The following is a 12,125-nucleotide window of genomic DNA, read 5'->3' as shown; positions in this document are numbered from 1 at the left end:
CCAGCAAACAGCAACCAATTCGTAAAGCTTAATTCTCTCCCCTTCTTGATGTAATTAAAATTCACGATCACTCTCTCTTTAAGACTGAAAGTGTTGGAAATTGATCCAATTGCTTAATACTATGTATGAGAAGATCCAATCGTCATACATTATACATTTGTGAAAATCCAATCGTCAAGTTTTCCACTACTGTATATACATATACATCTACATTTTTAACCAAAAACTCTATAAATCTCAAAAGATAGTACAAAACTATATTTACATACTATAAAAGGTCGCTACATCTCCTAGTTTCCCACCTTAATAGTCGCAGAGATCTCTCGCACCTTGTGAGATGAAGATGTATTTGGACTAGGACCTGTCTTTTTCAACCAAGTCTCAAGCTGTTGTAAAGTGGATAAGACATCAGACATCTCAGGTCTTAGCTTAGGTTCGGTGTTGAGACACCGTAATGCGATGTTGGCAGCTGCGCAAGCACCTTTGTGAGGGTACTGTCCTCCAAGCTTTGTATCCATTATTCTAAAGAATTTCCTTCTGTCAACCAAATAAGGTATTGCCCAATCCACAAGATTACGTTCTACTCCTACTTTAGATTTGTCTAGTGTGGGACGTCCTGAGAGTAGTTCGAGTAACACCACTCCAAAGCTATAGACATCACTCTTGGACGTTAACCTGCCTGTTGCTATGTATTCTGGAGCTGCGTAGCCTTGTGTGCCTATCACTTGAGTTGTCACATGGGTCCTGTCTCCTGTTGGTCCAGCTTTTGCTAATCCGAAATCAGATAGCTTTGCATTAAAATCCTGCATTTACAAGCAATGAGTACATTAACAACTTCCATCCAACATTTTAATAAAGTAGAGTTTACTATTTTGTTTGCTTTTAACAACTTCCATACGTACGTACCACATCAAGTAGAATATTGGAGGCCTTGAAGTCTCGGTATATGACTTTAGCGTCGTGGAGGAAAGCTAGCCCTCTCGCTGCGCTAATCGCTACTTTTATCCTTGTCTTCCACGGAAGTGGCTCTGCGCCTCCTATGCACACAAGCAGAACAGCCAAGAATTAATGAAAACACATGATAGTCAATATAACATACACTTGAATGTAACCTCTATCTCAACCCAAATTGATCCTTACTTCTAAAAAGATGATTCTCCAGGCTTCCTTTGGGCATGTACTCGTAAACCAAAAGCCGTTTCTCTCCCTCTAAGCAATATCCAATTAGCTTCACAAGATTCATATGATGAAGTCTCCCAAGATAGTGAACCTCAGTCTGAAAAATCCACACCAACACCTTTATTATTTTATTTGACTTCAATCTTGTTTGGTTGTATAGTTTAAAGATGATGAACTTACCAACCACTCTTTATGTCCTTGGAACCCTTCTGATTTAAGTTTCTTGACTGCAACGACCATACCGGACCCTGGTTTGGAAGGTGACAACGAGCGTTCACCTATCCAACCCTTATAGACAAAACCAAAACCGCCTTCACCGATCATACTATTAGGCTTAAAGTTTCTAGTAGCGGTTTTGAGCTCGTTGAATGTAAAGGCCTTAAGCGTTGGAGATGGTAAGAGCTCTCCTTCACTTCTTAGTGTCAGATTTGACCATGATGAACTAGTAGTGAAGCTATTGTTGCTGTATGAAGGTATGCTTAGGCTTGAAAGACGAGATGAGTGATTCGGTTTAGGTGAAATTCTCGTTGACCCTGTTGTCAAATTTTGACATCAACATAAGTATATTAGTTGGAAATTAAATGATAGAAAGCTTTAATGAATAAAAAGGTACTTATACATATCCCGGAACCATATAGGCAAAGAGAATTAAAGTAACCTAGTATCAAAGATCCATCTTTAAGTGGGGTTTTGATTCTTACCTCCAAAAGTGCTTTCTCTGTTATCTACTCTTGCAGAAGAACCCAAGCAATTACCCATTACAAAGATCAAACAAAACTAAACCGAGGTTTTCTTGTCTGACGAAGCAATGAAACAGAGAATCTTTATGGATCTCAGAGGCAGAAGGAATGTGAAACAGAGAAAATTAGAAGAAGAAGAAGAAACAGAGGATTTTTAGTATTAGAAAAATAGAAAAGAGATAAAGACAAAAGCAAAGGGTTTGTTTTGTTTTTGTATGATGATTTTTTTTTTTTTGTCTGTCGTTGTCGTTATCGTTGGTCAACACCTAAAACGTGTGCACCACCCATCACTACTTTGGTCTGCTGCACTTTCTAATTTTGCATTTTTCTTTTTATCTTTACTACTAATTTCATGGAATTTTCTAGCTAGTGTAGTTCCCAAACATTAGTTCCCAAAATTTTATATCTAAAATTATATAACGAGGATATATATATTAGTATTAATATTTTATGGGTCGATCGAATATTGCAAAAATCACGTTTCCCAAAAAATCTTTTAAACGTCTACAATTTGCCAAGAGAATAAAGAACAATCATTTTTTTGTAGTTTGTGAAACTCGATATTACATAAGGAATCGTCGACCCATTTGAACTAAAACCTGACCATAAACTCTTATAATAAAGATATAAAATTCTAGATCACAATAGTTTAACTTACAATATATAGTTATTACATTCATAATTACAAAAGAAAAATGTATGTTAAGATATTAAACCTTGAGACCAGTGTAAATGTAAATCACTAATCCTTTGTGTAAATGTAAATCACTAATCCTTTGGTCGATCAGTGACGTATCCTTCGCACATTTTTAGAAAATAATCAACTTTTAAATAGAGAATGAAGCGTGAAGAGGATATGATTGTAAACATTTGAAGAAAGATTCCAAGAAGTTTGTAACAAAATAGTCAATGAAGAGGGTTGTGAAGTCAATAATCACCAAAAATAAGACGAATTATTGCTTTCCCTCCAAGTAAAGGTTTCAATATTTTTATCTTATAAAAATATTGCTTTTTCGGGGTTTTCTGAGTCAGTCATATTTCAAACCTATGATTTTTCCTCTTTTTTGCAACTCAAAAGCTCTTTTCATATTGGGCTTTAATAATGTCAGATCCAATAGTGCTTTAAAAAAACCCATCATCGATTTTGAGCAATTTTCTTTTGATAATTGTACTGCTGTGAATATTGAGACAAAAGTAAATTTATATTATGTCAATTATGTAATATTGAGTGTAAGATACAATACTATGTAGACATAAATTTAAATTACTAATGAAAAATTCTTATACAACATATTTAGCAATATTATTGCAATATTGGATATAATTCAGAACAAAATCTTCCTATCATTGGTGATTTTTATTGAACCAAAACAACAAAAACTGGTATAATCAAAGGAATGTGTGCACCTAATGTTCAAACAAATGTCTAACATGTATAATTATTTGTCTCCTAACTACGTCATGGTACATAGGAGTTTCCAACAACTGTTTTTTTTTTTATGATGGCCGAGAATGATAGGGGACATTTGACTTTATTAATCCAAAGATCCGTCTAGCCGTGAAAAGAAATGGCTTGAAACTGAAAGAAAAAAAATCAAAGTTTTGAAATCGTTTTCACTGATGACAACCATTATATTTTGAAGCTTTATTGCCATTTACAAACTACTTCCTTATTTTGGATTTGATTCTAACATCATCAATTTGATTAATGCTTGACTCTCCCGGTCTTAAAACAAAACAAAAAATTAATGTTATTTTATTACTAATATGTGTTTTTATATTAATAAATTAATGGTAAATTATTTCTAATATGTTCATACAGTTATTTGGATATAAATCATCTGGAACTCAAGCGTTCTCATAAGCCCATCATCGATTTTGAGCAAAGTTTTTGGTTCAAAATTTTCCATTTCTTTGATATTAATATACAATTATATAAAAAATGGACAAGAAATTTCAATTTTTTAAAATTAAATATTGTTAAAACAAAAGTTTGATTCATAAAATAATTAATATAAAAAAATACTACAAAAAAATATATTGTGTTGATTATTTACAGTATATGACAATTTATTTGAACAACATAACCATGAGGACAACTAATTGAACGATGGAAAGTTAAAAACAATTTGACCATTTCACTCAGAACTAACAAAGAGTTTATCCAAACGAATAAACAATCGAGGCCATACATCTGCTTATTTACATGTTTGAGTGGATCCAGTGCAAAGTAGATCAAACAACCAAAATTTTATTCTACTGAATACGTTCATAACCATTCATTTAAAAAAAAAATTCAAGAGCATTTTTTTAAGCGCTTAATCAAGTCTTCTTGATCAGAAGTTCAGAACACAAACGATTATAATCATGCATATATTCGGGAAGTTTATTTCTGCATTTATCCCTACAATAAATATTGACTAAGCGGCAAATTGAGTACCGAAATTCTGAAATGCCTGCGTTTATAGTCTAGCAATTTTAACAGAATCAAATCTTGGAAGTACTCTAGTTAATTTAAATTTATGATAGTAAAATACAACACTTTGATACTTTTGTTTTTTTTGAATTTACACTTTGATACTCTTTTACTCGAGCCAATCAAGCCGGATCGAGAGTTCAAATGTCACATCAATGAAATTTACATATGTACATGTTTAAGTCACATACACATATATGTATGCCACTACTAGTTAATCTATTATCTATATATTCATTAGACTCAGACCTTGTTTTTTTGACAATCGAATTTATGTTTTCGATTTAGTGTGGTCACTCGATAAGAAGATCCCTCCCGAAAGTCGGTCCCAAAGTCCAACTTGAGTTTTTGGTATATTTAGAATCTAAGATATCATATATGTGTACATAAAATACCGTAATTCGACCGTTGACAAAATAAACGAAAAATATTGAAAATAGTATAAAATATATATGTGGCAACGTGAAATGGCAACGAAAGATCGATTGCTAACACTTAAACAAAGTCCAAAACATCGAACCACTATCCTTCATGTCATTGCCAGTCACATACATCCCATTTCTCTTTTTCCTTTATCACTATTTGTATATATTATTCTACTCTAATATAACATCTAAAGAAAAAATAATATGTATACTTATGCGTTTATATGATATATATCATCTTTTTGTTTTGTTAAATATTATTTATACTATCTTGCTCATAGTTTTGTATCTTTCGTTGGAACTTACAGCATATAACAATTCTAAACAATGTATGTACACTGTTTAGTGTCGTATTTTAGCCCACGTATCGAATGACGTCAAAATACTTTATTTTAAAGAAAGTTCGAATATACAAATATAATACTCAATTTCATGAATACATCTCCCCGAAAGTGGTCATCTTTGAGGAAATTTAACTATACCTAAACGTTCAGTCGTATACAACATATACCCATAATTCATATGTAGTTTTCTGATAATTTTTATTTTTTTGTATGAATGTAAAATTTATTCATAAAAAAAGACTTTTGTTACAATAAATGCAGTGGGTTAAAGGGCCAATGGGATCATAAACTTAAAATCAAAATTACAACAACAGAGGTAAGATTAGGGCTGTCTTGTGTGGAACCAGTAGCAGAGACCATCAGCGAAGGCATCTGTACTCATTATACTGATAAATTTACAACAGTGTAAAAACAAAATGGTAAAACTGATAACAAATTATAAAAATTCATAGTTTTCATAGTTAACTTATATGTAGCTTAAAGACAACATATTGTGATCTTATCTACTTTTAGTTGATATTCTTCTGAGCCATTTTTTCATTGGAAGTGAGTAGTTTAATAAGGGAATTGAAGCAGCAAGCACATGGCCACATAGCCAGCTCTTCTTTACGGGTGATTCTTTGTTTGGTTGTAGCTACACTATGATTATAAAACTAGTTGAACATACATGTTGGCATCTGATACACTGTCACCAAAAATGCCAAAGAAAATAAATAAACTACAATTTACAAAGAGATTTTATAATAGAAAATGAGGAATTAATATCCAGCAAAGCTGCAAAAGATTAGATTATGGAAATGCACATGATCCCATAAAGATTCTTCCATTAATTAATGCATAATGGCGCATTTTTACAAACTTGATCTCTCTCCCATCATCATTTATTTGTCAACACCATCCTGATCCTCTAGGGTTTCAGATTCTGTCACATGCTTGCTTCTTCCGTATAAATTCTTATAACTTTTTAACCCTCCTTTAAACTACCAAGTTTACTATATATCTTCCTTTTTCAACTCAATTTCAATATATTAGCTGTTATTAAATTATCTGGGTTGTTATCAAATTGTAGATGCTAACTTGAAATCGTGAAAAAGGGGTTACAGTTTCTCGTAGTCAATTTTAAACACCGACTAATCAATATAGCGACTTAAAATGTATTTATAGTATTATCGACATATTTTTTAAAGTTGATTTTCATTGGACGCTCAGGTTATAGCTGTCATCTGAATTAGTTTAATCTTGTAACCTTTTACGTAACATGTCAGAGATATTTTGCTTCAGTTTGATCATCGATTATAAGAAAACGTTGTGAACTCCTAAAATATATAACCACCAAATATGATTGTACGAGTAAGTGTCCTGTCGATATAATTACGCTTCTGAGCATAATTGATGGATTTGACCCTTGAATTGTGTCCACACACCATTCTTTGTCTATATGAAATCTTGATTAGATTTACAACTTGAATAGAAAACTTTGAAATATGAATAAAAAGTATGATATTTGGAAAAGTGAAAACTTCAAAATGTTTTTACCCATATATGGCTAGCTAGTTTCCCACTCCCCACATCTTCATGATATGGGTTTATGGTAAACAGTTCTTTAAATTACATAGTGTAAGTATACATTTATATATGTGATGTTTAAGTATTGAAATCATGGGTGGACCTAGGTACCAAAAACAGTACATTAAAAAATTGAGACTTTATTGGTAAAAATTCAAAGTTGTATCACTTATATTGTTTTGTTTTTGTTCACCAATCACACCCAGTATAATCCAACAATTTATAACTAGACATCAAACTCAAGAATGTTTTATCCCATGTATGCATGATTCTATGATATAGGATTTATCATAGAGACATATGCAAGTATGCAACATATGCAGGCAAGGAAGTTCTTTCCTAGCTAGTCGTGCAAGTTATAAGTATATTACGTGGAACTAGTGATGAGAGTGAGCAACGCCTATAAGTGTTGTTGAAGCATCCAAGTTTACAAAGGGTCCATTAACCAAAAAAGCAAAGCAAACCAAACACGGTTAGCTAAAAAGAAACTTGTACTTTATGAAAGAAGTGGGTGATACTAGTGGGTCGCACCAACTCATTTCGTTTTAAATTTTTCATTTAAATTTCTTATGGTCATATATTAGAGACCGGAGATAGATCGTGCTGAACTTTGGGGCGTATGGCATCACATTTGCAATGTAGTTTTTAGTTGTCACCAAATATCTGGATAAATTCATCTAATTAACCTTGAAGATGTTAAGTAAACTATATTATTTATCTTGTTTAGAGGATTCCGTAGCTAGCTGCACTTCAAGTCTCTTGGTTTTGAAAAAGTTTCGGTGTGCGAGACTATAACCGCTCTTATTAATGGCAACCATTTTTTTTTTTTTGGTTTCACGTCCCTTAAGCCAACAATAGCTTTAGTCTCTCTACATCTTTACGTCTTAAGCAACTTTTATTTCTAGCTCTTCTTGTCGCATTCTTTTGTCACTAGCATCTAAGTCCCGAACAAGCTACTTCTTCTTACACTTAGGATCCAAATGGTTGTTTAAAATTGAAAAAATGGGTTGAACAAAATTGGGTTGAATAATATTCAACTCATTCATCTCTAAAATAGTGGTTGAACAAGTTGAATACTTTTGTTGTAGGATTAATTTATTTTTTCAACTTTTTAAGTTGAACGGACTGAATAATTTTTTCCAACCTCTTCAACTTTTACAATGCAAATGGTGAAAATTGGTTGAATAATTTTTTTCAACCTATTCAATCTTTTCAACCTTGCAACCATTTGCACCCTTACATTATACAAAGCAGATGCAATTTAATTCACGTCCTTTATAATGATTGGTTCAAACATTTTTAAAATTACACATAAAAAGGCAGTGAAAATTTTAAATTTATCACCAAAAAAGAAAACTTCGGTTTCTTTAAGAAATTTCGAAAAGTTTAAAAGTGTCGGCCATTTGGTTGTGGAAGAGGAAAAGGGGGTTAAAAGAAGAAGAGTCGATTAAAAAGGAGAGTGACAACTTTCCAACCCCAAATTGTTTGCTTGCTTTCTTCCAACTCTATTTGTCCGTTTCCTCTATCTCCCTTGAAATCTGTGTGTGTCTCTATGTCTCTTGCTGCTTCCTTTACTCTGATCACATTTTAGAACCTCTTCTATGTGAAATCACATATCATACAACTATATATTGAGAATATGTGAATCACATAATGGATTTGAGTTGATGAAATATAATGAGAATATATACATTGACATGTTATTTAATGATGACACGATATATTGTGTTATTGTATATCAAGTAATATAATGTTCCGTATAACATTGTCATTGACAAATAAGTTGTTATTTTACACGATAACAGGTTATTTTATTTCATAATATGTTACTTAATTTGTTTCTTGAAAAAAAAAACACACACACACACACACGGTGAAATGAATAATATGAAGACTGTAGAATAAAAGAGGGTTATGAAATTCATGGTCTGCTGCATCGTCAGATTTTAAATATCGTACGTCTTTTGTAAGGTCTCGTGATTACAAAATTCACTCCTTTAGATTTTGTCCCATCATTTTATTTTTTTTCTTCAATCTTATATTTAAATTTAACCCGCTCGACCAAATCATGACATAGGCAGAATTTATTCATGGATTTACACAAAAATATAAATAATTTATTTCATGGAAAACGTCCTTTTCATTGTGCATTCCATTTATTTCTTCCCACTTCTGAATATGACGACTACGACCACATGGTGCCAGTACCCACGACTAAAACAATACTATATAATAATATACGTTATATTTTATTTTTCTATGGGCCATAATGAGATATTTTTTTTTATAGTAAAGATGACTATTGCCCATTTTTTAACATCTCATCACTCAAAAAAAAGAGAATAGACTCGGTGGTGTTTGGTTTGCAGATTTCAAAAGTGAGCTAATGAAACATGCATGGGTTCTTCTGATCAAAATTCATAATACAAAAAAAGATCAAAATTCATGATACAAAAAAAAAATATATATATATATATATATAATAAATAAAAAAGAAGAAGGAAAAGAGAAAAAAAGACAAGTAGACCAGTTTCAGTTGTACTGTTGCTGATCAAGCCACGGCCAAAAACCAGAATGGTCATCCATTGCACAGAACATGTTACTGATACTGTTCTCTTCTTTCACCATACTCTGTCCTGAAGACGAGTTTTGAAAGAACTGCATTGTTGTTGTAGTAGTAGTAGTCGTCGTCCCGGTGGCTGGCGACGACGGTGGGAAGAAGTGTCTACCGAGTGTCTGCGGCTGCGGCGGTGGTTGGCCACCGGTTAATGTGCTTTCGATTGATGGCGGCGGTGCAGTTGAGATGTCAAGTCTGAGATTATCTGAACTGTTATCACTTCTGTTACTGCAAGATCCTTCTGTGTCTTTGTTTAGGTTTATTGACTCTGTTTGTTCTCTGCTTTTTAGTCCCATTATCTGCGTAATTAGAGACAAATTAACACTATTAAATTCAAAAATTTTAAAGAATAAAGTCATATGCAGAGAGTACTGTGTTTTGTGATAAGCTGAATAAGAAAGTTATTGTTTTCAGATCTCTGTTCAGACAAGTGTGAAGAAAAAAAAAAAGAGATATAATGATGTTTTATAAAGTCATGAATCACGTATAGTTTTCTAACCCTACCTGAAAGCAACTCTTGATCTAAACAATTATTACCCAAAAAAAAAGTTTGAAAAAATTATGATCTTTTTACATGTAAAACAATTAAATTATGAAATTATTAAACCAAATTTGTTATCTTTAATCTTTTTAGAACAAAAATAATATCATCTTTTAGATAAATTTTTTTTTTGTAGATAAATAATTACCTCAGCTTGGAGTTTCTGATTATGAGTTTGAAGAAGATCATTTTCAGATTTAAGTGCATCAAACTGTCGTTTAAGAGTATCATAATCTTTCTCAAGCTGCTTTGTTTTCCAACGAGCTCTTCTGTTTTGAAACCAAATCGCGATCTGTCTTGGTTGTAAACCTAAGGCACGAGCCAGCTGCATTTTCCTCTCTGGTTCAAGTTTGTTTCCTAGCTCAAAATTCTTCTCCAGTGTCTTGACTTGTTCCATGTTCAACCTTCTCTTCTTCTCTCCCATCTGAGACCCATCATCTGAATAATCCTCTTCTCCTCCATTCATATTGTTCCCTGGTTCTAAATCACAACACCCTTCCATTGGAGATCTCTTACCTAGAAACGAAGCAAACCCTGAAAACAGAAACAGATCATTCAGAAACAGAGGAGATGAATGTATTAGAGAGTGTGTGTGTGTGTATTACCATGGAAATCTTGAGGTAGAGAGCAAGAAGGAAGGAGAGGAGCAAGAGAAGGAGATTGATGAGGATGATCGTCTTCGTAAGAGGTTTGGATCATGAAATTTGAAGGGAAAAAAGACATTCCATTATTACAAGACATCTTCTTCTGTTTTGTAACAGGAAGATAAAATTAAAGTACTGTTTGCTTGAGTTTTTTGGTCGTTTCTCTTTAGTTTTTTCTTCTTACCAATCTTTGTCTCAAAGACATCATCACCCTCTTATAAATCTGAATCTCTTTTTTTTTTTATTATTTTTTTTAAAATGTGTGTGAGTAGGAGAATCAAAATGAGAAAAAGAAAGAGGAAAAAGAGAGAGAGGAAGATACTGAAATGTATCGGCCTAGACTATACCACTTCTGGTTATTTATTTTCTTCTTTTTTTTTCGTTTTATATAGAAAGGGCTGAAAGAGAGAGAGAGGACCTCTCTAAGCTGTGTATAGATCAGATCAAGGCACTCAGTTGATTCTCGTTAACAAAAAAAAAAAAATTAACTCGATCAAATAGCTTAAACTTGTTTTATATTAAGCTAAAGTTGTATATCTAATTTAACTCCAATTTTTATTTCTATTTTCCACTCTCGATAGATATTTCAAAACAAATGTTGATTCCAACCAAGTGGTGGTGGGATCCAATTTAATTGACCATGGTATACTTAGTAAAGTATGTCGTGATGCTTGCGAATTCATTGATTAACCAAATTTAGATTAGACCAAAAAAAAGGACACAATTTGAATATGAATTGAGATGTAATATCTACTTTGAGTTGAACAAAAAAAAAAGAACCATCAAGAGGTAGAACAAACTTGTTTAGTGTTTTTGCTAATGTTTTTATTGTGTTACCATTCATATCAAATTCGCAGAATATTACATATTTTTGATGATGAAAAAATGCAAGAAAATTATAAAAGGGGTTTCAGTTTGCGTACAATGTGGAAAATGAAGTGATGAGAATCAAAAAGGTAAGAGAGGAAAGGACTCTTCTTTTTCCCCTTGGGAGAGACATGCAGAGAGGTGTTCTCTCTCACTCATCATACTTGTCCTTTAATCTTTATCTATTCTATCATCTTTTTTAATTAGATTTGTCCTTTTTTTTTTGGAAAACCAAATGAGATGGGTCCAATTCTCATCTTAAATCATAGCTATAATTTTGTTCAAAAAAAAAAAGAAAAATCATAAGTAGATCAAAGTTTGTGCCTCTCTCTCTTTTTATGTTCCAAACTAATTTCTAGATAACTTAATTTATTTAGTTTAAATCATTTGCATAGGACGAGAACTTATCTAATAAATAGCTTTTTTTTGTCATCTCAATTTTATTATTGAACATCATAAAAGATACTAAATTAAAATTACAAGAGGCAACGGACAACTTGAAGTCCTCGCGGTTATTAGGCGACAGACTACTGAATGTTCCCATGGTCTAAGAAAGAAACAAACCTCAAAAAACGAGGATGCATATTAAGAACAAACACAAAACACAAATCTAAAAAGCAAAGTCAATGGAAAACTGTAACCTAAGCCCACTAATTGAACAATGGCATGAGACTCTCACAAAGCTTCCCTATAGAACCATTAAACGCCGGGAGCACCAATAAAGCC

The 12,125-nt window shown here is 32.4% G+C and overlaps 2 protein-coding genes across 2 annotated transcripts; both read right to left on the bottom strand.

Annotated features, from left to right (window-relative positions):
* Positions 1 to 91: 91 nt before the first annotated feature.
* Positions 92 to 2,180, bottom strand: LOC104701622 (putative serine/threonine-protein kinase PBL18). The gene is made up of 5 exons (XM_087459126.1): positions 1,881 to 2,180; positions 1,360 to 1,712; positions 1,141 to 1,276; positions 907 to 1,037; positions 92 to 803 (listed from the first exon to the last, which is right to left on the bottom strand). The coding sequence occupies exons 1-5, from the start codon at positions 1,936 to 1,938 to the stop codon at positions 291 to 293; spliced, it is 1,191 nt and encodes a 396-aa protein (XP_087315252.1). The 5' UTR covers positions 1,939 to 2,180; the 3' UTR covers positions 92 to 290.
* Positions 2,181 to 9,114: 6,934 nt separating this feature from the next.
* On the bottom strand, positions 9,115 to 11,015 carry LOC104701620 (homeobox-leucine zipper protein ATHB-13-like). Its single transcript, XM_010417336.3, has 3 exons — positions 10,494 to 11,015; positions 10,037 to 10,422; positions 9,115 to 9,646 (listed from the first exon to the last, which is right to left on the bottom strand). Exons 1-3 carry the CDS (start codon positions 10,627 to 10,629, stop codon positions 9,263 to 9,265), a joined length of 906 nt encoding a protein of 301 aa, XP_010415638.1. The 5' UTR covers positions 10,630 to 11,015; the 3' UTR covers positions 9,115 to 9,262.
* Positions 11,016 to 12,125: the final 1,110 nt, after the last annotated feature.

This window comes from Camelina sativa, chromosome 7, assembly GCF_030686135.1.
Source record: "Camelina sativa cultivar CO46 ecotype springtype chromosome 7, ASM3068613v1".
Classification (NCBI taxonomy): domain Eukaryota; kingdom Viridiplantae; phylum Streptophyta; class Magnoliopsida; order Brassicales; family Brassicaceae; genus Camelina; species Camelina sativa.
Note: the sequence above shows the minus strand (reverse complement) of the source record. Positions and strands in the feature narration are given on the sequence as shown.